The sequence below is a fragment of the Sinohyriopsis cumingii genome, chromosome 16, assembly GCF_028554795.1.
Source record: "Sinohyriopsis cumingii isolate HCF-2022 chromosome 16, ASM2855479v2, whole genome shotgun sequence".
NCBI lineage: Eukaryota > Metazoa > Mollusca > Bivalvia > Unionida > Unionidae > Sinohyriopsis > Sinohyriopsis cumingii.
Genome location: NC_142976.1, coordinates 19,550,807 through 19,576,364, shown reverse-complemented (window position 1 = coordinate 19,576,364; position 25,558 = coordinate 19,550,807). Strand labels below are relative to the sequence as shown.

The following is a 25,558-nucleotide window of genomic DNA, read 5'->3' as shown; positions in this document are numbered from 1 at the left end:
GAATACGGGACAATATATTGTATGAAATGTTTTTGCAAATACAATAGATGCAAAGAAAAAAATAGTCGGGATAGATTATATACACAAACTACTCAATATCCTTCTATTTACAATAAAATTGTGCAGGTCGGGGTTTTTGTGCCATTTAAATCAGTATCAGCTCATTTACCAATCTGTACTTGCTGGCCATCGAAGATAAAACCATTGCCACAGCGGAGCTCTTGACAGTGCTAGCCTAAATGAAAACTTCCGACAAATTTCTGCGCAGATTTAAAACCAGAACGCTAGCGCAGAGAGAGAATGAATTTAATAAATAGATAAACGCTACCTAAAGCCCTTATTGTAATAATTTTAATTCGTCTTTCTAATTTATCAATTAGGATTCAACTGGTATTTGCAATGAACTATTCAATGCAGTCATTTAAATGTCCAACAGAGAATTTATCTGCATATGAACTTGATTTTTGTTTTGTTTTCATGGTACTGGTAAACACAAGGACGGATAATTAGGTGATGCAGGACTATTTTGATCGTCCTGGTAAGTTGGTAAACGATGGAATTAAGCTACCTGACAAATGACGCTTTTGCTTGAGAAGAAAATAATAGTATCTTTCCAAAAGTTATTTTTTACAAGCATGATTATTGCAAAGATCATGATAACAACAGCTTGCACAAATCTGAAACACAGTGCTGCGTGGATTTCCTGCTTTTCTCTTCCCGACCAGAACAGGGGAGTTACTGTCGGGCACTGTTAGCAAGTGACACACCTGAAAATAATACAAAAAGTAAACAGTCTGTATTCAAGAATATCACAGACTTCCATATTTATTTAAATTCAAATAACTCTCCTCCATCATTTTCATTATTCATTATTCAGCTATAACAAACGTATGGGAGAATATATATATATATATATATATATATATATATATATATATATATATATATATATATATATATATATATATATATATATATATATATATATATATATATATATATATATAACACGTTATGGTTTTTGTAATGTAATGCAATTAATAACACATATTACGTGCATGATTTCTGTAATGTAATACAAAAATAACACATATCACGTCGTGCAATGTAAATTGTATCTCTTGAAGGATCCATTGAACAAATTGCTAATCCTGTCAGTATCAGCTCTGACGAAGAGCTTGAACGCCAATTTCCAGCGGATACAAATTCCACACACACACACACACACACACACTCATAATCTCTCTCTCTCTCTCTCTCTCTCTCTCTCTCTCTCTCTCTCTCTCTCTCTCAGTAAAGGTTATATTGATGTACTTACATTGTCTGATACACATCTGGAGCTGAACTTTGTTTCAAATGTGTCGATAACAACTTCTTCAAAGAAACATGCCTATTTTTGACATGAATAAAGTAACAGTAAGTTGCAAATAATAATAAAAATAAAAATAATTATAATAATAATTTATTTTTCTATAAATTCTGTTCAAATATAAGTTAATTCTCATGGAGATGCGCATACCTTGTACTGACACCACCATCAAATAACCAACACCAGTAATAAGAACAATAATAATAATAATAATAATTTAAAAGAACATAACAATAACAATAATAAAATTAAAAATGATAATAATAACAGCAAGAATAGTAATAATAATAATAATAATAAATTTACTACTACTAATAATAATAATGATGATGATAATAATAATAACATAACTTAAAACGTTAAGTCCATTGGCAATGATCACAAATTTCACACAAGGCAGGAAACAAAAAGAAAATTAATACATTTTTTTTTCAAGATCCAGTTCTTACCACTAGAAAATTTATTATTAAACTCTCTTCATATGCAATTCACCTTAAAAAATGTCAAAGAAGTGGGAATTTCATAATAGGCACAGGCCGAACATCTATATCATACGTACAGTCAATCAAAGCTGAAAATGTTATTTCAGTTATATTCCAAGAAATGTTTAAATCTTAGATAAACGGAGTTATGTAAGGGCTTGTCTATGATACATGCATTTTTAATTCCTGATGTATGTATGTATGTATGTATGTATGTTTTTGCGTGTGTCTGTTCCAATAAGATATGACCATAAGATATTTAAATAAGATACGATCAAACGTCTATACGTACGTGACCTATCGGGCAAAGAACCTTACGTTCACAGTAGTCCGGATCGTTTACTTCGTTACAGGAAAAACACAGAAGTCTGTGGTCTGCAATAATTGTTATCGTGTTTTTCGTTAGGCATAAATTAGTGTGGAATTAAGTCAAAACAATTTGGCTATCTGTATACAAATCACGAAAACTACAGAGCTCTTGGATTATTTTTTGTTGTAAAATGTAGCTAATATGAAGAAAAAAATATTTAAAAACGACAGACATGCAGTTTACGAAATTATGACCTTGTTTTTCCAACTGTTTTATCTTTTTTCCCCATTACATCACTATTATTTGTAGATTTCCCCTATCATTCGAACGTGCAATAGTTCAGACATTATATCGAGTTTTACTATACAGTGTTAATTCTGTCTCTGTAAGTTTATATATATATATATATATATATATATATATATATATATATATATATATATATATATATATATATATATATATATATAATGTTTACCTAACTACCTTCCTGGGGGAGCCCACACGAGTTATCCAGGGTACTATGACCTCAGACGGGAATTACCATTACACACGTAGGTTTGTAGATATGGCATCAAAATGAAATGCAACATTCATGCTATATCATTTAGGCCAGGTTTTCGGTTGTGGTCTGATACGGAATAATCCAATAGAATAATGCCTCCTATCCAGCACCCAGTTAGCTATTGATCTTTTTGCACGCCCATGATTGAGGAAATTACAGATGGGAGGGGGTGTAACCAACCAAGCGCACTTGGAAGGGGCCAATTTCAAAATGTAACCAATGTTTTATACCAAAGAGAGTGTCGATGTATTTAACAAATGAATACCAAAATCATGGGGGTAGGGGTAAGTTAATTGTACCTGGGTGAAACAGCGTTTTAATGATAGAAAAAGGGCACTTAATACATTTAGGCACACAAAAAACTCTTCAGAACTTATTTGCTTAGAGAAAGAAGGAACCATTAATGAAGCGAAACGAATTTCTCGCAAAGAATTCTGACACATAAGTAAACCCTAATTTACACTACAAAGAAATGGGTACCAAAATTAAATGTTAAGAGGTTCTCAATCCCAAAGCTTTGAGGACTCACAACGGAAGCTGACAAACTAGCTACTCGCTTTACCAATATGAAAACTAATTCTAATTCAGATGCTTTTCAGAAATACAGGGTCAAAGTAGAGAAAACAATACGAAAATGCTTACAGACTGTGGAGAACACTCTTTAAACACTGAATACACATTACATAAAATCAGTTTAAGACTTAGCAGGAAGAACGTCGACCCCGCGTGGGGAATTTATACTAAGCTATTACATTTATAAACAAAATCCCTTAGAAACAACCAAATGATATTAGATATGTTGAATATGATCTGGCGTTCAAGAGACTTACCAAACCGCTGAAAACAAGCGATGGTAATCCCGATTCTAAAATCTGGATAAGCTCTAGCAGATATTGAATGTCCTTCACCAGATTATATATATATATATATATATATATATATATATATATATATATATATATATATATATATATATATATAACCCGTCGATGAGCCAAATACCATATAAATTCAAGATCACCCAGTCAGCCTTGCAATTTATCGTCGATCCTATAAAGAGTTTAGAAGAAAGAACAATATCAGAACAGAACACACTGGAGAAACTAAGTACCGCTAAGACACTCCCCGGAGATAGATCATGCAACGCCTCATAGGTCTGATAGAAGAGATGCAATCTTACCCCCACACTCGTCACCTGACCAGTGATGTGGGCTCCTTGAAAACTGCGAAAGGGCTTATATGAGAAGTGCGTGAAGATCAGACGAACATGATCAAGAGGGCTAGTTAGTGGAGAAGAGGGCAAGTGACCCAGAGAGCCGAGAGGAAAAATCAGCGCCTGACCGAAATTTTCATATGGGTTCAAGAGACATTGAGGCAACGAGAGGAAGACGAACATCAGAAGCAACAACAACTGTAAGAGCAGTTTCTGATTCCTGAAGAGGAGGATTTGTAGATGGAGTAATATAAGCCATGTTTTAGGGTCAATGTCTTTGTCTGCCGAACAACGGAATATCTTAATCACATATGCCCTTGCTGTGAAGCCTAGTCCAGAGTATTAGTTTGGACAGGATATTAATAAACATTAATAAACTTTAACAATCCAGGACACTATCAAACGGCACTTTAGACTGCACCTTATTCATTGCCAAGATATATGTTTGTATAAGTTTTTGTCTGTTCACAAAAACTTACCCCCTCTTGTGTTTGTGAGTATTTTGTGTACATAAAATTTATATCTTGCTTGTGTATAATGGGGTACATTTTTCATCCACACTGTTTTATGCCAACTCTCGTGTGTGATAGTATGGTTGTGTGTTTTGAAGTTTCATATTAACAGTATAGTAGGGCACTTGAAGGGTACACGGAAGTCCCATGTTAAATAGGGTCAAAATTTATAGGAGTATACTGGAATTCAATATGGAGAAATGGAATGTCAAATATTTTGGTGACATTGTTAGAATCGATTGATCTCAACTGATGGTAAATTGTTACATTATTAGATTTGAACTTAAAATATGGCAGTTGAGGGGTCTACGGACATTCCATGTTAAAACTTGTCCATAGGTTTAACTTGCGATGAATGTTATAGCCTTCTATGGGAAATGCAGTTTTAACCTCGAGAGTGTCATGGTATCTTTACGTACTGGAATATTAAAAGCCATCTACAAGATTGGTAGTGTTAGCATTTGTCATTATAATCCGACATATAAACGTAATATCAAACTGAAAGGGTAGGAGTATTTAAACACGCATTTTACTTGCAAACACAGAAATATACTTTCACACAGAAGGGAAGTATGATGTAAACGAAGTGGGATGAAACATACGCTCTCTCACACATAAGCAAATTTTCATTTTTCCTGTCTGGCCTCCAAAGGGAAATGTAACGTTACAATTTTTGAAGTTACAATCAACACTATCAATACCCCGTGCGATAGCTAACACTCCGCCAATAATATCCAACACACTGTGTGTAGTGACCAACATCCAGTTATCTACTATCCAACACCCGCATTATATCATCAAAATGCCATGTGTAGAGACCTGCATCTAGTCATTTATTTCCAACACCCCACATTATACCATCAACACCCCCTTTGTAGTGAACAATACCACACATGTAATGTCCTTCCAACACGCTGACTATTGACCTATATCCAGTCATCTACTATCTAGCATCTGACAGTATGTCGACAACAAGCCGCGTATAGTGCTCATAACCTCACATACACTACTCAACATACAGCACGTAGTGAAAAACATCCAGTCGCCTATAATCAAACACCCACATTATACCATGCCAAGGACAAATTTAGTGATCAATATCCAACATATACTGTCCAACACGTCGTGTGTAGTGACCAACATTAATCTATATACTATCCAGCACCTCAACACCCATATTATACAATCAATACGTCATGTTGTAACCAATACACTAATTATAATATCCAACACGTCATGGGTAATGACAAGGACCCCACCTATTTTCTATCTAACACGTCATGTGTTGTCACCAACACCCAGTATATCCAATGTATATCATCATAAGCTATCCAACACGTCGCGTGTAATGCCCATTACCCTACAAACACTTTACAAACAGAGTGTATATAGTGACCAACATTCAGTCAACTAGTATCCAACAACCCACAGTATATCATGTACACGCCATGTGTAGTAAGCAATAGCCACATATACTATCCAACAAGCCGTGTCTAGTGACCAACACTCAGTCAGCTACCATCCAGTACCCTATATTATACCACTGTTACTCTGTGCATACTGACTAATACCCAAAATATACTTTCCAACACGCTTTGTGCAATGCCCATTACCCAACATAAACTATCCATATCACCGTACGTAGCAATCAATCCCCAGTCATCTAATCCTCAGCATCATTTATTATGCAATCAACGCACCATGTGTAGCGACCAGTACCTCACATATAATATCCAACACGCCAGACAAGACTGTCTTGCCTTGACTTAATGTCGTGCCTGAAATACAGACTACTTAATTTCTCGACGGTACGTAGGCAAATTAATGCAGCCTGCCATCACTCTAATGTGCGCAAAGCACACTACTTAGTATGTTAGAACCTGGCGGTCCTCGGATGCCTACTGCCGTATCTTAGTGGAAGAGGAAGTACTAAATAGTGGGAGAGGAAGTACTAATTGGTTGGTAGCGAGTTGTGGGCATCGGTAGTGGAGCTGATTCATCCTGGAGAGACGAAGAGTGGTCAGTGGCTATCCGTCGAGTCTCTCTCCTCCTCTTCGAACGCTGCCAGTTTTCCGCGCCGTGGCCACTTTCCATGACCCTTCTATACTATTGTTGTTGTCTTCCTTCTTGTTATCCGACACTAACAGTAAGATAGTCCTATTAGCCCCTGCTCTTAGGCTTCAGCTGGTCGCTAAGGCCTTTCCTAGGGCCCGAATGGCCCGTAGTGAAGGAATTGGAATTAGAACATGAGCTGGTACAGTCAAACGCAGCCTGCTTGTTTTGACTGCTCTATTTTCCATCGCTGAAATGCTCAATCTGCTATATTCGTCGAGACTAGGTAAGAATTGTGAAACACCGCTATATGGTAAAAGAACGGACTTGAAGGAAGATATTCCTCCAATTCTGTACGCAGACCGTGAATGAAAACATTCTTTCTAAACGAGACCGGCCTAGAAAATATGAAATAGCATGCGAGCGTACTTTGTATTCAACAAAAGAAAAACAAGCGAACACTATTCATGTTCAAAGTCAATATATCTAATAATAAGAAGCTTCTCTAACTCAAACAGGAATGCGAAATAACACGTTTTAACATGAACAGGTTGATAAAGTTGTCTAGTCAGACTCGACTTCCCATGATCTAAGACACTGTCATTGTGCAACTGCGTTTTTGATCTAAAGAAAAGATAGCCATAATGTTCAGAAAATCTTTTTTGTTGATATTGTTTCTAGCTTACGGACGATCAAAACAATTCACTAAATATTCTAAGGGAAATCAAAGACAGCGTTGATGTAAAAATACACACAATATTGTCCACACATAATGGAATTTGATTCTTGTAATCTCACATTATTGAATTAAGTATTTAGAACATTTCTTCTCGTAAATTCTCAGAAGTTCATTTTTGCAGAGGAGATAATAAAATTAATTAAATAAGAATCACAATACTTCAAAATGTGAATGTTGAGAAAGTTGACTGCTATCTAAGTGATGCCTGGTCGATGACATTCGTCAGTGTTGATGATATAACCACTGGATTCCAAGTAGCTGTGTAAGAACTGTGAGTCAGAAGGTAACAAATACCTGGTATCAATTTTGCTCTTGTTGTTGTTGCTGTTGTTTTGTAAATGCTAGTTTTTTAATGTCTCCATGCTCTGCAGCGTTTCGAAATAGAGACAACAATGGCGGTAGGAAATGGTCACGCAAGTCTTAATAACAATTTTTCAAACTCTTCTCTTCTAACATGAGGGGCCATATGTCTTCCTGCCACTCTTCCAACGTGTCTTATTAAGTCATCATCAAACATGTGTTGTTTCGTTTCTTATTGATATAATTGATTTGACATCGAAAATAATGTGCTCTGGTCCGATTGGTGATTTTTTCATCTAGTCACGAGTAAAACCGGAGACTAAATGTTCCTCGTGCTGTTCCAACTTGATATCATGACTGTACATTTATATTGTTCGTTTGTGGTATGTGACTGTAGCTGCTCTGGAATACTGTCAATTCTGTATTCAAGATGGCATTCACCGTGTTGGCTAGAACTAATCCAAACTGAACTTCCATACGAAATTGGTCTGATTTTAATAGATGGAAATTTCCCTCGTCATTGACTTGATCTGGAATGAAATCAAATTGTACAACATAATCGTCCAATGCATTAACACGGCTTATTCTGGTATACAACTGTCATGTGGCTTCGAATAGTGTCAAGCAAGATCTCGAGCAATTCGTCTACGAAAAGGTTATTTCATAAGATGTGGCACACAATCTCTAGTCATCTCGAGTGACTTTTGTCTTGGACAAATTGAAATGTTCGAACTAGAAGAGATTTTGATTGATTCTGTTCAAGGTTGCATTGCTAACGATGCCAATGAGCAAATGTTTTGGCAGCTGTCATTGGAACATATTATCTTCGATTTTGGTTGAAATTTTCACATTCACTCCTCGTAGAGGATACGTAGCTGTCATTCTGCTATTAGTTTGGCCGATGTCGTCTTCCACTTTTTGTAAGACCTCCACGCGTTTTACATAGTCTGGCTTCCTCGATGATGGATTTGTACTCGTTAGCATTAGCCACCAAAAGGAAAACGCTACTACTTCGATTCAGTCTTCGTTCTGTTACATCCACTAAATTTAACATTTGTCTTGCAACCATATGTCAAAATGTAATCGATTCATCATTTCTAACCTGCGCCTTTTTTCATATTCTGTTGCCAGTCGTTAAATCAAACAATGTGAGCACCATCAGCTTCTGTCAACTCTAGCTTACAGTATCCAATGTGTCAGTTTTTCATACCATGGAGGCATGCATATGTGTGATCCAAGGCTTATTTTCTACAAGTCAAGAGATGTTCTAGGTACGCACGGTAATGGTACGTATGACCGCTGCCCACAAAGTTTGTTATTCAAATACAATCCGCTTCGCTGAACAACGAGTGCATGGTTTTGTTGATGGTAGCCACTCTGGCATCTCCCCCTGGTTGAGTTGCGTATATGATGAACGTATGCCTTCGCCAGATACCCGAAGCGAATCCTGTAGGAAATCCTGAAGTAAATTTATAATGGTGACTTGGCGACCCCAAAAGGACTTTTCCAGTTTGAAACAAGACATTTTTGATACTTTCATCATGGCTTCTTTAGGACGATGTTGATCGATAGATACGTTTTAGAGAAATTCTTTTCATTGTGTCAAACGCGTATGCAATCCTCGAGTGGCCAGAGATTTTAAGATGGGTGCTTCCCTATGAAAAGCGTATTTTAACACATCTCTTAAACCGTGTCCTAGTTGTTGAGTAACTCCCTGGTACACAGGATACATCTGCTGTTACAATTTACTAGAGAATCGTTTTACTTTGCGACATCATCAAGCATGAACATTTAAATTCAATCATTCGAAAGGTGCCTAAAATACTTTCAGAATCGATCATTCGTTGTCAATGTCTTTTTGAATGCGGTACTATGCTGGTCGTTCTACCCAGAATAGCAAAAATACTGGGGAAACAAATCTCATAGCATTTTGCCGGCTAAAAAATACATTTTAAAGACGATCAGTACACTTTGGGGAGTTTTCTCCAAACCGATACTTGAAAATTGCTCAAATCGTTTCGACCAGATGCTGAGCATTAAAATAAAATCCTATAAGAATTCTCATGGAATAGATATTCGAGTGGGGATTCGCCGGTGATGGTGTTTTGAATTTGTAAATATCAGTACCATTTTTGTCCAATTGTTCTTAAACCTGTTACTTGAACATTTCTGCAAAGAAAGTGTTTTGATCTCCAACCACATTTTTGACTTGAGTGGGATAAACAATTTAACTACTTTCTAATGACTTTGTATGACTTGAAGTAATTTGGCACGTGGTAGCATCTGTTTCCTTTTATAGGCGGTTACCTGTGAAGCTGCAATCCAAGAATCGAAACTAGTGAATGTATTTGCGAATGAACATGCACTGCTTCAAGTCGACCATTTACCACTTTACGTGTTCTTCGATCTAGAATGCTTTCGATATTATAAACGTATTCTTTCTACCTCACTTGTTGTAGATCAGGGAAGTCATAAGTTCATTTTAACACTTCTCTGTTCATATCTTTCTTTTTATAGTCCTGTTTTACCAATGCGAACCAAGTCTGTTAGCGTTGATTTTTATTAAAACAATCGCATTACTTGCGCACAGTGTATACACATACTTATTTGCTATGACACCACAAGGGTAATTATTATAAAGGGATTTTGTTGTTTTTTTTTGCATCTGACAATCACAGGAGTTGTATCTCTTTTCCAACTTATCAAATGGCTGAAGAAGGGATGAAAATGTTTATGTTTTTCACAAAATAATTAACCCTAAAAACATGAATATTTGTAAGTATAATGTGTGTAAACATTGTTTCGCTTCGTATTTTTACATCCAAACAGACAATTCCTTTTTTAATAAGTAAAAATATGTACGATGAATAATATCCAATCTCTCCATGTTTAATGTCTCTAGAAGACTCCGATACTTACGTTTTATTGTTTTTAATCTCGAATAGAAAATTTGCCTTCTCTCTGTCAAGCTTTCGTTTGGCACAACAAAAAATATATGTAAACAGACATCACTAACCTAAATTGAAATTCAAAATTAAAAATTAAATTAAAAAAAGAAACTTTCTTGAAAAAATCGAAACAAAAATTAAAAATAGTAAAATTAAATAATTGAAATCGAAAATGATTTTTTTAATATTTAAAAACTTAGAAATCTGAAACTAAATTTTTAAACCGAAAATGAAATTGGAAACAAAAACATTTGAAAATGACAAATGAAAATGATGATTGAAAATTACAATTTAGTAAATAGCAAATTAAAAATGTGCATTTGAAATTGAAATTTTATATAATTTGTTTAGAATAAGAAAATTGATAAGCTGTACTAGAAATGTAAAACTTAAAATGAAAAAGTTCAAAAGAAAATTTAAAATTGAAAACTAAAATTGGAACACGAAAATATAGACAAATAAAATTTAATAATGCAAATTGAAAATGAAGATTTAGAAAAGTGAAATTTAAAAATGAAAACTGAAAATTTAAGATGAACTTTCTATAATAAAATTTGAAGAAAAAATACAAAGGTTGAAAGTAAAAATTAAAATTAAAAATGGGAAAGTTATAACTGAAAATTTAGATTGAAATTAATAAGGGTTACATTTGAAACAAAATAGGAACATGAAACTTGAAAATGAACAAATTTAAAGGCAGATGTTTTAAAATGTAATTTCAAAAACAAAATTGAAAAGTACATTTGATAACTGAAATTTGAAAAGTACAAATTAAATAATAATTGAAAATTAAAATGCAAGAACAGAAATTTGACAAAATAAATTTGAAAACTGAAAATGATAAAAACAGCAAATTTAGTTCTCATTATGAAACACGTTCAGACTTATAATTGTCTTAATCGAAATATATCAACACCCTCTACGATGGCAAACAAAAAAAAACACCGAAGGAAAGACTCTTACCGTTTTGCATGATAGTATATAGGCATGTTTGTGGATATTTTCTAAGCGTTCCTATCCTTTCTTGTTTGTGGTAATATCTGTGTATGATTTCATTCCCTTCTTTTACATCATAGCCTCTTGAGTAATAGTATATTTTCGTCTTTGCAAAAACAATTTGTGTACATTCCTACCCCTAGCATTTGGATAGTATACGTGGAAGTATTGAACAGTCGATAAATTGGTATTCGTCTCTCTAACAGCGTACTGGACGGTAAGTATGGGGTATTCGTCAAACAAGTGGCGTGTTGATGATATACTGTAAATTTGTAATAGTGGATGATGGATAGTAAATAACTGGATGTTGACCACTCCAAACGGAGTATTGATGGTACTGAGTGAGTTTTGGATAGTATATAACTATGTGATGGATGGTAGATAACTTGATGATGGTCACATGATGGTAGTGTGGATGGTGGGTTTGGATATTAAATAACTGAGTGTCACTTGAAACTGCGTATTGGTTAGAAGGTGTAGTTTTAATATTAAATTTTCCATTAAAGGTATGGAGACCAATAATAATAAACCTATGGACATTTTTAAAAGTATATTTTACGCTAGAGGCCATAGAGACCTAAAACCAAAGTTATGGCATAAAAGGTAAATTCTCATCTTTAAATTAAATATAAGTTCAGAATTCGTCTATATTACCTGCTTAATGGGATTTTCGCAAATAAATTTCCGTGTACTAGACTTTTCAGATACCCATTCTTTATATTTGTTCTCGATCGATAACCCCACAAAGTTTTCATCACTAGCAGTTTTGCCAATGTAGTTGGTTAATAGTTTAGAATTAATATATTTTCTTTTACCAGTTGTGAATATTTTATTTCAAGTGAGACACAAAATTTGCATTTTCATAAATTTCTTCTATTAGTAACAGTTAATCATTTATTTCGACATTTTGCGTGTATTTGCGTAATGTTGATCAATGCTCAGTTGCGCCGTGTTCATTGTTTTCGTTTGATTTCACATACCATGTTAAAATTGTCTTAAAATGGTATCACTTGGATTGAATTTTGTCCCTACAAAAAGTATACTGCAAGGGCGCCATCTATGATTAAATACTACACTTTTGTAGCAATATCTGTTATCTATATCACTTCACAAAAGAACGGATATAAAAATGGAAACGTTTATTTGTATCTGTGTCATATCGATGTCTGTAACCTTGGAGAAACGGTTGTATTGTTTTTGGTAAAAAGTTACAAAGTTTTCTAAAAATGTACACATTTGTTTATAAATGGCTAATACTTAATACTGCGTGTTGTGAAATTAGCTTTATGCAGCTTTTGTAGTTTGCATTTATCCACCGTGTCCACCTACTTTTGGATAAACCCTCGTGGTTAAGACAAGATAAGATCAGACCAGATCAGATCAGATCAAAAAAGATAAGATAATATAAGATAAGGTGATGAATAGACAGACAGACATACAGGTAGATAGATAGACAGACAGACAGACATACAGATAGATAGATAGATAGATAAATTTTAAACCGTACTCGATGTTGCAGTGACTTGTGAAGATAAGGACGTGGCGGGTTGTAGGGTTGTCTCCGTCACATGAGACTTGGGTGTTGTGTGATGAACTGATGCAGAAACTGTTGTAGACGGTGGTGTATTTGTTGCCTTTCTGGTTGTAGACACTCCTGATGAACTGTATGAAACGAAATTCATATGGGGAGTCGTCTTGTGCAAACCTTTCAGGCTTATGAACATTTCTTTCCAGTCACCTGACGTTAGGAAATGCACCAGCACAATTAGATAATTAACCAAAAGTACCCACAGAGTCAGTTTCATGTTCTGATGTATTTAATATTAGTATGGAGAATTGTGTTACATATTTTCTTGTAATGACATTATAGTATAAATAATATGGATGCAAACACAGAATATTTCCATACCGGGTTCTGAAACCCGTCTTCGTATACAGAGATTGTTGCAATACCTCCATCCTATTACTAATCAACTCTATTTCCCGTGGACCACTATAAAGCGGCCCCTAAAAGTATGATCCCAAGAGTACCTGGTTTAGGGAGGTAAGGTTGTAAGGTACTATCCTATTGGTTTAAACTCCACGATGATACCACACTTAAGAATGTTACGTTAATCATAGGTCCTGGAATTATCGCGAGTTCAAACTGACTTATTAAGATATATTGAAATTCCAACTTATGTCAACACAAAGAACTTTCCTTTGATCTTAAAGCAACAGTAAAGCATATGTTTCATCAATGTTAAAGGTGGACGTACTATAGAGGACATTTTTGTGGGTCCTAAATAATAGGTGATTTTTTTGCAACATGTGTACAAAGACATAGTTTTCACCAAAAAAAATTGTAGCAAAAATAGTTTTAACTATTACAACAAGTATTCGTATGTAACTGTCACACGATTGTATTGTTACGTTTGTAATGAGGTCAGAACCTGATCTCCATAAAAGACTTAATCCAAAACAAAAACATAATTACTGTACACTGATATCGCGAATGTTCTATATAGAGCGACAATAAAGGTAGGACTATGACTATCATTGAACAAAGGTTTGGAAGGTTCGTTGATTTTTGCCTTTCCCGATCTTCCATTGGTTTTGTTTTATTCTAAAACCTCTCGTTTGTTCAATCAAGAACCATCTTTTCCGTTCCATATCCCAATCTTTCTTCAATGTAAACACAATGCCACCATATAGTGTGCGCACTATATACTGTTCTCTCTTTGTAACGCTGTTAAAGTTAGCCATAAAAGTAAGTCGCGTTGTAAAAGAGGCCGCCTTATGTTGGAGAATGTTCCTACAAGTCTATTTATAGATAGTACTTTAAAACACGGCCAAAAGGATTCACTGATGTGAAGAGATAGTACAGCTGCTATTCATTTGCCAAGATTTAAAACGACGTGAAACAAATGAAGTCGATCAATTAAAAACCAAAATTTTACCAATTTAATTTGAATATCAGTGATCATACACACATTATAAGAGAAGCTGAGTAACTGTTTACTGAGGAGTTTTTATACTGAGGGTCCACTGGGCCTATTTGTTTAGCGGACTGAAGCATTGTAGGTATTCCACTTTGATGATAAACCTTTGGGTCACTTTAACTGTACAACACCAAGAAATAAATGTAGTCCTTGTTATTATATTTTGTGGTAAAGTGTCAACTTACTTGCACAACGACGGTTTTGAAGCAAGGTCACGTTCGGGTAACGCAAGAACTGCAACAAAGACTGTACTTGGATTAGATGCTCGTCTTTGTGCTCGGATGCCACACTGTATAAATTATTTAGCACACCGGTATATGACACAGCAATGACAAACACCTCTACCCCTTCCTTATTTTTCATTCGTTCAACATATTCCAGGAACGTTGTGTGATTTTGAGATGTCCCATCGGTAATGATCAATACTACCGTTTTGTCTCCTAATATCGCCGTAGCCGTGCCTTTAGCCGCAGAATTGATAGTTTTGAAATTTTTGAGTCTGTCAAGAGAATGAATAAAATCTTGTTTGGATGCATATGTCCCAAAGTCCACAACTGCAGTAATCTCCAGGCCATCAAAGGCCAGTAAAGCTATCTTACTGCCGTCGTCCCTGATGTCCAGTGCATACGTTGCAATCTTAACAAACCCAAGAAGAAAATCGATGTTAGGGGATGACATAATGGACTCTGACAAATCAACCACGAAGTAAATTCTCTCTTTTTCTTTGCATTCTAAAACGAGGAAACAACTTATTTTAAAAAGCTGCAACTTAAGAAGAAACATATTGTCATAAGGATGATTTTATTTAAACACCCGCGTCGATATATATATATATATATATATATATATATATATATATATATATATATATATATAGAGAGAGAGAGAGAGAGAGAGAGAGAGAGAGAGAGGAGAGAGAGAGAGAGAGAGAGAAAGATATGGATCATGACATAAACAACTTTTTTAGTTGAAAATAGATTCTAAATCATTAGCCGGTCAAATCTGAAATTTTAATCCGCATACAAAGCGGTGAAAATACATGTAAAAGATCAATGTCTGATTAACTTGCAACTATTATGTACAACTTCAAACTATGATTTAGTAAACTCTGTAGTATTTATATCGTTCCAGCTTACCACAATAACCGCACTGTTGCATTCCCGTCTCTTAAAAACATTAGTTATGCTGAAAAATTGGTCCCCTGGTCATTGATTATTTAAAATAAAATGTGCCTTCACTAAATTAAAAAAATATATAAAATATATTACGATATGCTTACTAAAACAAACTCTTCGCAAGTACATCTCGTTTAATTGCTGTAAAATATCTGGTGTGGTTAGACCGAACACATGGTTTTGAGTCGGTGAAGAAGCTGCGGTTTGCAGATCGTGTGTTTTATTCGATACTTTCATATAAATAATATTTACTTCAGCCCTCTCTCTCTTTAACTCTCCTGCCACAGAAATGGAATCAGAGTAATCACTTAACCCATCTACGAATGCGACCACCTTGACGCTAGCTCCAGGTCTGACTTGTTGGCTTCTTATAGAATGCATTATGTCCTCCAAAGCATATTTCAAACGTGTGTCGCCGCCCGATGAGAATGTCTGAAACCTTTCCAAGTCTTTGTAAAGCTGGTATTTCAGATAGGTGAGTAGCGTTGTCGATGAGAAGGAATTGCTGGAAAAGGCCACTTTTACCCTAGCTGAAGATTCCATTAAATCCATAGGATAAATAAGAGTCTTCACAAAATTTATGGTTCTGTCTTGTTCCTCCTTAGTGAAATATTTGGTCATGTCCAGGAAGATGAAAACGTCTTCAAGAATACCACTGCATCCTGTAAGGATATTAAATATCGTTTTACTACCCATAATGCCAATGGTGTCTGTGCTACTCTACCAGCATTCTGATTAATATCAAAATTTAGTTATAGAAAGTGAATATGACAGGCACCGACAAAGGCTCGTGTCCAACTGACCAGGGCTGGATTAAGGCCTTTGGGAGCCCTGGGCACAGCCAACATAGGAGCTCATAGCTATCCTGCCTTGTCCATAGCTAAGGTTACAGTACTATTAACAGTACTGTCAGTGAAATCAGACGATAATATACGGAGCCCCTTGAGGCTCGGGGGCCCTGCCTGTGAAATCACAAGATAATATACGGGGCCTCTTGAGCCTCGAGGGCCTTGGGCACAGTGCCCACTTTGCCATATAGATAATTCGGTCCTGCAACCGACCTTTCGAATTCCCAGTCCATGTAGTTTAGGAACCGATCAGATAGAATGTTATTAAGAAATTCATCATAAACGGTATTTTCCAAATGACGGTTTTCACTATCATAAAAGTGAACACTGAAGTTTAACTGGTGGTTCTAAAGGTCAACAGAATATGACCTCATGCGTGTTCGACAGATCTCTATAGAGTCGGATATCTCTGACTTTGATCTGATTGATTTGCTTCAATCGTAACATCGCCTCATCATTTCCGTAACAGTGAGAAATAGCCTCCGATAAAGGAATAAACATAATTTTGATGGGTTGGGATGGTCAACCTCCAATGCTGCGAAAGAAAAGGCCGACAACATTTTGATTGTAATTTGTTTCCTTCAACCTCTATAATGTAACGTGTGAACAAGAGTACTTTCTAATAATGTTCCTAATAGCTGCGAATTACATTCAAGACTTTACTCGACCTGACAGAAAAATCCGATGACGTTCCGATTGTGTTTTACATAAGATAGTTTCCGAACATTATCTCATAACATGTTTTAGATGAACAAATACCACACCAATCATGAATATTAAATACGACTTGATTTTCGTTTTTAACCGCGGTTTTTCTTTTTTCTTATCTGCGCTCTCAATTAACCAATGATTAAAGACTGGAAATATTAAGTTGCGTCTTTTTCACTTCTCTGCGTTTGGAAGTGACTTTAAAATCTACACCACTTAGTAAATTTCTGTGCGTGGAACAGAAAGATATTCTCTCTCTCTCTCTCTCTCATATGCGTTTGTCTATTTTTAATACATCATAAATGTCTGAAAGGGACTTTAGTTTATATCTGCTGCCCTTTACAATCCGTCTAAACTGGTAAGACAATTTATCAGCCGCAGTTGTATATATTTATATTATTAGTTGTGTATGAATGATTAAGACAAGTAAAAGTTAATTCACAATTAACGCACTGATCATAAAAAGCTTCGTTCATAGAAACGAAATACAAATGTATCTTACCAATATCTAGTAGAAACGATGGTATAGATGTATTTCCGCTTATCGTTGGTTGTATTGTTGGATAAACAGTGGCTGAAAATATAAATTTCATTCTGCGAGATGGGCAACCAATACAGACTGCTGAAATAACTCAAGTAACTTTTCATATATGAACCAGGATATTGCAAAGAAATAGAGGGAATCTACTTCGTGATTGATCTACATGAAGTGGATGTCACTTTTGACTGGATCGTAAAACATAATATCCACCGAAACAAAGCTGCATAATTGTTTTATAGCACGCATTAGTACAAAAGTTTGATACCTATGTAAATATTAGTGTCATAGTCATTCGAGTTACTTCTAGATCATGTCGAGTTAGAAAATCCGGTAGAGTCGAGTCTTGATCCAAATTTTATGATCAAGCAATTAAGATTGTGTTGCTTTGATATTATGCCATATATCTATAAATTTTCAAATAATTTAATATATACGTAACTGTAAAACAAGAAATTGCATGACATTTCAGCCGTTTTCAACACGAACTTCATCATAAACCGAACTACATTTTAATCGGCTGATATGCTTATGAATAATGCATTTTATGAATGAAGCGTGTGAAACAACAGTCGCTCATTTTCACTACGACCACTGTCAGTAACGGATTATTCGATGAATGTAGAAGCAGACCCATTCATGCGATTTACAGCTATTTTATAGTTGTCAAATTCGCATAACTGACGATTTCACAAGCTGAATGACCAAAACTTTCTCTCAAAGGCGATACTGATAGCAACAAAAATGTTTCTGGCGGAACATTGTGAGAGGCTCAGATATGGACATGACATGAAGTTACTATTATTTTGGCAGTTATTTAAAGCGCTTGGCACAAATTACTGGAACTTACTGATGTAGATTTTAGTAGATAATGTTACTCTTTTTTTCATGCATGGCAAGTGAGGAAATGGCATAATTTCTTCACGCTTTATACGTTTAAGGGTACGGCTATTGTAACTAAGAGACTGCAAGGAAAAGGTAGTGCCAGCCTTGTTTGACAGTGTGGTGATACTGAATCTACCAAACGTCAACAGCGGCGTCGCTAGGGTTGGTGTCACCCAGTGCGGTAAACTCATGGTGTCACCCCTCCAGACTTCCACTCTGGATTTCTTCTTCTTAAAATAAGTCCACAGTATAAAAATGACAAGAACAAAAAGAAATTAATTGAAGGTCAGAAGGCAGTCTGCTAGTCATGTATTTAACTATGATCGGTCATCCGCTTATGAAATCCGACTAGACCGAGCAGTGTGTGCTCTGTAAAATTTGCAATTTTTCATTTTGGTGTCACCCCTCTAAGATGGTGTCACCCGGTGCGGTCCGCACCCCCCTAGCGACGCCACTGAACGTCAATATCGCTTTCCTACTTCTGTGAGATAGCGGTAAAAATATTGCGGTATAATAAATATGAAATATTACGATAGTAATGCGATCTTGGTTTTTAGATAACGTCGATTTGTCAAAATCATGAACCAAAAATCAAGTTCGAATTACTATTATAACGATATTTTTATTACATATCTATTAAGATATTTTAATAAAGTCATTAAACTTAACTTAAAAACAAAAGAAAGTGATTAACGTTTCAACCTTTCTAATACGCTTTTCATCTTAAATCATGAATCTAATTACATATTGATCAGCTATTTCATCTTAAATCATGAATCTAATTACATATTGATCAGCTATTTCATCTTAAATCATGAATCTAATTACATACTGATCAGCTATTTCATCTTAAATCATGAATCTAATTACATATTGATCAGTTATTTCATCTTAAATCATGAATCTAATTACATATTGATCAGCTGATTGGCGCATGAATATCATTGATTATTAATAAAGCGTATGAAACAACACGTGCCCATTCTCACTACGATCACTATAAGTAACAAGAGTTCTTATATGCACGTGGTCAGCAGACCCACATATGCTATTTAAAATTATTGTGCATTTATCAAACTTTGCATCATGGGAGACTTCGCAAGCTAAATGACTCTGAAGGAATTCTCTCCTATGTAAACGTGAGATGCAAGAGGCTGGAATTTATAGCAGTATTTTGAGGGTTATATTTGAAAATTGTTAAAAGATGATGACACAGATTTTCTATAGAGAATACTACACGTTATTTTTTCTTGTGAAGTGAGTATATTGCACAGTTATTCACGCTTGTTTAGTTGTAACCTGGAAACTGTTAGGAAAAAGCAATTCCAATCTCTTTTGAGAGGATGGTGATATGGAATCAGAAAACTAAGGCAGTCGTTTCGTAATTCTATGAAATGACAATAAAATCATGTCTCTTTATGAGCAAAATGTTGATATGCGTATAATAAAACTCGTTAAAATAAGGTTTAAAAAAATTCAACTGCATGACACAAACAACAATTTGTGATGACGTCGCTACCAATTTGGTACCATGATTTGCTGATTTGCTTTGCATCGTGTCAACCAACGAATGAGCTACATAGGTTGGAAGACAGACAGACACATAGATAGATAGATAGATAGATAGATAGATAGATAGATAGATAGATAGATAGATAGATAGATAGATAGATACGAATAAACCTTGGGATGTTCAGTGAAAAATGCATATAGCTAGTTCGCTAGACTTTAATCAAAGACTTATTTTTAAAGATAAAATAAGTATCAAAATAGGCTAGACTCCAACTCTATAAATTTAAAACAACTCTCTTCTCTTTGAATAATACATTTGCATTCCAGTAGAAGGGATTGCCACTTTTGAACATACCGAAACATCCTTCTCAAGTACAGAGAAATATGGTATAATTTGTGGTATAATTTGTTCAATAATTTGTGTTATAGTTTTAATTGACAATTGTGCAAACCGTTGCATGGACCAAAGTTGCAGAAGCTTTCCTCGCAGCACGTGTAGCACAACTGCGGCACGGTATCTCGTCGATGAAGATTTCCCGTTGTAATTGTAGAAAGGTTCACAACTCCTCCTGAATCGCTGGACTTTAACGCTTCATATTCTGCGCAGACCTGTAAATGAGCTTGACTGATTATTCGAACAATCTGATGTATGTATAACAAAAATTAGAAATACGCCTCATTGAAACAGTTTAAATCCAGTACGTCTCATTGACACATCTTTAAATTGCAAATACATTTCTCACAAAGTTTATTATGTAAAAATAGTTCGCCACAGTTACTAAATAGTTAGCAACGCCACATAGCATAGTCATAGAGTAATCCAAATCCTCAATCGGAATATCGCTTGGCTATTTCCGACAAGTACAGAAATAACCGATGATGTACGTGTAGGAATATACATCAAGTTTGATGGGTTTGGTGGTGCTGGGGCACAAAGTGTTGACTATGTTCCACTTGTTCCTTTGTCACCTTCCGCTTTCATACTGTACCATATGAACAAAGTAGTTTCCAATATAGTTCTCAATATCAGCGAATTACATTTGAATTTTCTTTCTTCACCCAACCTAAAAGACATGGGATGTTTCGACTGACAAAACCTTTAATATTTTGCTACACACTGCATCTTAAAACTTGTGCCTATTTGACTTAGAAGTTATGAATCGGTTAAATAATTCCCTAGACTGCCAGCTGCAGACAGTGTACGGTATATAATTTTATATAACCTTTTGTACGAGTGTTCTAACAGATGAACATCTGTATAAGATACTCTATGTTGGTTCATACCTCCTTTTTCTGGCATCCTCTGTTGTACCTCAAACTGTAACTGTTATCAACCCAGTGCTCGACATAGCAAACCTGAAAAATAATTGGAACACCTTTTTATCTCTAAGGCCAATCCAGCGTGTGTGTGTGTGTGTGTGTGTGTGTGTGTGTGTGTGTGTGTGTGATATTTGGATTTTTAACGTAGCTTTAACAATTTTTCAGTCATATAGCTACGATGTCTGCAATGTAGCAGTTTATAGTGATGTCTAGCACTGGGGCATCATGCCGCAGACATGAAGCATGATGTCCCACCCAGTCACATTATCCTGACACCAGGCCGACCAGTCCTAACACTAACCTCTTAATGCTGAGCGCCAAGCGAGGCACCTATTAGTACCGTTTTTGTAAGTGTTTGGTATGACTCGGCCGGGGTTCGAACCCATGACCTCCCGCATCCGTGGCGGACGCTCTAACCACTAGGCCACCGGTGTATGTATGTATGTATGTATGTATGTATGTATGTGTAGGTAGGTAGGTAAATAATCACACTTGCATGTGTACTGATATCAACCAATATGTTAGTCTTCATTAGCTTTATTGTAAGTCTCCCCTCATAATAGGTGTAATCGAACTGCATTCAATAAATACAATAGATGGAATGATGGATACATCTTTTTTGAAATCCTGTTCTCTTTCTATGTTCTAATAGCCATAAAGTTAAAGTAATTTTCGTAAGATTTGATCATCGCTTACCAGAGGTGTCAGTCGCATAGAAAGAGGACCCCCCCCCCCTCTCTCTCTCTCTTACCTCATCAATCTGACATTTGTCAAAATCCATACATTCTCCCGTTTCCGGCGTGTTCTCGCACAGAAAACATCTCAAAGAAAAAGTACCGTCAACGGAACCTGAAATTTATATTTACTTGAAAAATAATGAATGCTTCTGAACGAAATTGTATGAAATAGTTTATTTAATATCTAGTAATACCTATTATATGTAATGCCTAGTGTATTAAAGACCTAGTCTATTCTAATTAATACAGAATATTCTAATTAATACAGACTATATAATACCTATTCTAATTAATAATTGTCTATTTAATACTAGCTTGTTCTTGTCATTTCCATGTTCGACTTTGTTCTAGAACAATTTTGGTGTCTGCTATTTTTATTATCTCCTGACACTGCTAGCCGAGTCGGAGAAAACGCGTACTTGCAATTCAGTGGTGGATGGTCTGTAATTCTGCGTTAGCAGTTCACACCGCTGGCCTGATAGGTGGTCGATTCCTGGAGAGAATGCTATTCAATGGGAAGTGTTATGATATATTTAGTACAGCTGACTGACAGAAGAAGGATGATGATGCCTGTCATCTAGATACATAGGTCAGTAGAGATAATTGTTTAAGGGCACCCGAAATCAGTATGTGTATTAGTCTTATGGTCCACCGATGAATCGCAGTTTTACTGTTACAGTCCGCTACAGTCAGTGTGTGTGTGCGTGTGATTTAAATTTTTAACGTAGCTTTAACAATTGTTCAGTCATTACGCTACGATGTCTGCAATGTGACAGTTTATAGTGATGTCTCCTACTGGGGCATCATGCCGCAGACATGTAGCATGATGTCCCACCCGGTCACATTATCTTGACACCAGGCCGACCAGTCCTAACACTAACCTCTTAATAATGAGCACCAAGCGAGGCAGCTGTTAGTACCATTTTGTAAGTCTTTGGTATGCCTCGACTGGTGATCGAACCCACGACCTCCCGCATCCGAGGCGGACGCTCTCACTACAGTCAGTAATTTGTTAGCCAATACTATCTTGCAGATTTATTATGCATTATAGTTAATGTTTTGTTGTTGTTGTTATTATTATTATTATTATCCAGGAGAGTAAAACCGACGTCCACATTGCCTAGGACTGTTTTGATGGATTGCAATCAAGCTTCTTTACACATTTCGTTTTTTATTGTTTAAGACCTTTAGATAGATTACACAAGTTATGGCGTTATAGTTCTAATCAGTCTGTCTCTAAATTTACTTCGAAAATGTCATAAAATATACAACTGACACAGGAATTAAAATCCTTTTGATATAGTAAATTTAGACAGGTAACATTATCGACATACATGTTGATGACGACGCCAGGTTCAATATTTAAAGATAAGTAAGCTTATATGTATGTCTCCTTGCCTATCTAGTCACATCTGTTGCAAAAAACGTAATATATATTGTATATACCATTTTATACGTCGGATCCAACTGCAAACTGTATTGACCAAGTTCTGATGGTGCATATTGCGACGGTCAGTCTGGATCTATGTAGTTTTCTAGGACTAATATAAACCTTGATCTGCTGAGGCATTAAGCAACGGCAGATCAGTGTCTGTTTTTCGTAGTTGGACCCCATATATAAGCGTGTGTTTATTGTAATCCTATCGGCATAACGCTTTTATATATGCATCACGTGATCTACCTGATAGTATAGCAAATTTAATATAGGGTTGTTTACCAAAAAGCATAAAATGTTATGAGCCTTATTTATAATATAGGATTCTTTAGAATATAATCGGGGAGGGGGCACATTTATAATTTTCATATGAAAATAAATATTACATTTTTGCAAAACCGGTTATGTCCTAGACAGCTGAATTTGACCATAATGCGGAATCTTTTGTTGGATCATCTATTATGTATAGTGCTTATACAAAGAATTGCATCATATAAAAATAGAACGCATATGATATTGCTAGTTTTTACCAATCTGTTTCTATAGAGATGCAATGAAGCGTAGTTACGGTGTTTTAAGACAAGTTTAATTTCCTGGAGTTGTGGTGTATTTTTTGTTTTTAAAAAGTTAAAAAATATTTATCTGTTAAATCAAAAAGATTGTAATTCTGTAATGTCATTTGAACTAAAGAACTAATGATGCTTCTAAAATATTATGCGACTTAACCACGTGAACATAAAATGCAACCTTACGGAAGGTAAACAAATACGATACCTACCTAATAGGAGTATGGCGACAACAGGAAGCGTGTTCATCGTGGACAAAATCTACAATTTCAGATGTCTTATCAAAGACTACAACTCTAAATTGGGACACCGATAAAATTAATAATAGGTTATCTGGATGTCCGCGAGGGTAAATAGGACATATTGTTGTGATTAAACAGGAGTAGGTAATTATAAAGAGTTCTGGAGCAAAGTGAAATTTAAAATAGTACCACCTTTCAGTGGTCGGTCTTTGCTAACGCGTTGATAAATAAATACATAAATAAATAAATAAGTGATGACATAAAAGAATATGATAATTTGTAACATTCATAATGGCACAAAACTATATCGTATTGACTAATAGAGAGATGACAAAAATATTGAACGAGTTCAACATGGAATCAACACTTTGACAAGATAAAATGCATGTTTGTTATGCATTTAGACAGTATGGCTAAAGTATAGTAAAAAGCTAGTGTTCTTGCTAAATAACATTTAAGACAATAAAAGTGTTGATTTCATAAATAATAATAATAATAATAATAATAATAATAATAATAATAAATTATTAATAATTAGGACTTAGTGCTTAATCATTAAAAGCTATAAGCGCTTTACAATATTTTTAACACATTATATATATATATATATATATATATATATATATATATATATATATATATATATATATATATATATAGAGAGAGAGAGAGAGAGAGAGAGAGAGAGAGAGAGAGAGAGAGAGAAATAACACACCGAGAAATTCTTAAGTCGGTTCTTGCAGTCTAAACTGGTCAGTTTTTACAGCACTCTGGTATGCAAAAGAACGTTGTCCGCATGACTTGGACTAATCAGTCAGTGTCAGAAAAGGAGCGCAAGTATTTAGAAAGAATATAAACATGGACTGGAGGGGGTCAACGAAATGTAGCGTAAAGAATATTTTGTATTCGATTCTGGAGCGAACGGGTAATCAATGGTACACAACAGGGGTGGGGGAAGGAGGGCTCAGGACGATCCAAGCAGCTGTATTTTGAACTTTATGAAGTTTCCGCAGCAGATATTGAGACGAACCTGACAGAAATTAAGGAACCCAGTACGTTATTGGAAGAAGAAGAAAAAGAAGAGGAAGATTAAAATAGTCAAATCTAGAAATTACTACGGAACAC

General features: G+C 35.3%; 1 protein-coding gene across 1 annotated transcript; it reads right to left on the bottom strand.

Moving 5' to 3' along the window:
- Window positions 1-306: 306 nt before the first annotated feature.
- On the bottom strand, window positions 307-24,497 carry LOC149780032 (uncharacterized). Its single transcript, XM_089936304.1, has 11 exons — window positions 24,404-24,497; window positions 22,205-22,302; window positions 21,418-21,489; window positions 20,586-20,742; window positions 17,701-17,772; window positions 15,747-16,304; window positions 14,653-15,198; window positions 12,994-13,224; window positions 2,144-2,226; window positions 1,319-1,390; window positions 307-767 (listed from the first exon to the last, which is right to left on the bottom strand). Exons 1-11 carry the CDS (start codon window positions 24,438-24,440, stop codon window positions 621-623), a joined length of 2,073 nt encoding a protein of 690 aa, XP_089792430.1. The 5' UTR covers window positions 24,441-24,497; the 3' UTR covers window positions 307-620.
- Between the last annotated feature and the right edge of the window lie 1,061 nt (window positions 24,498-25,558).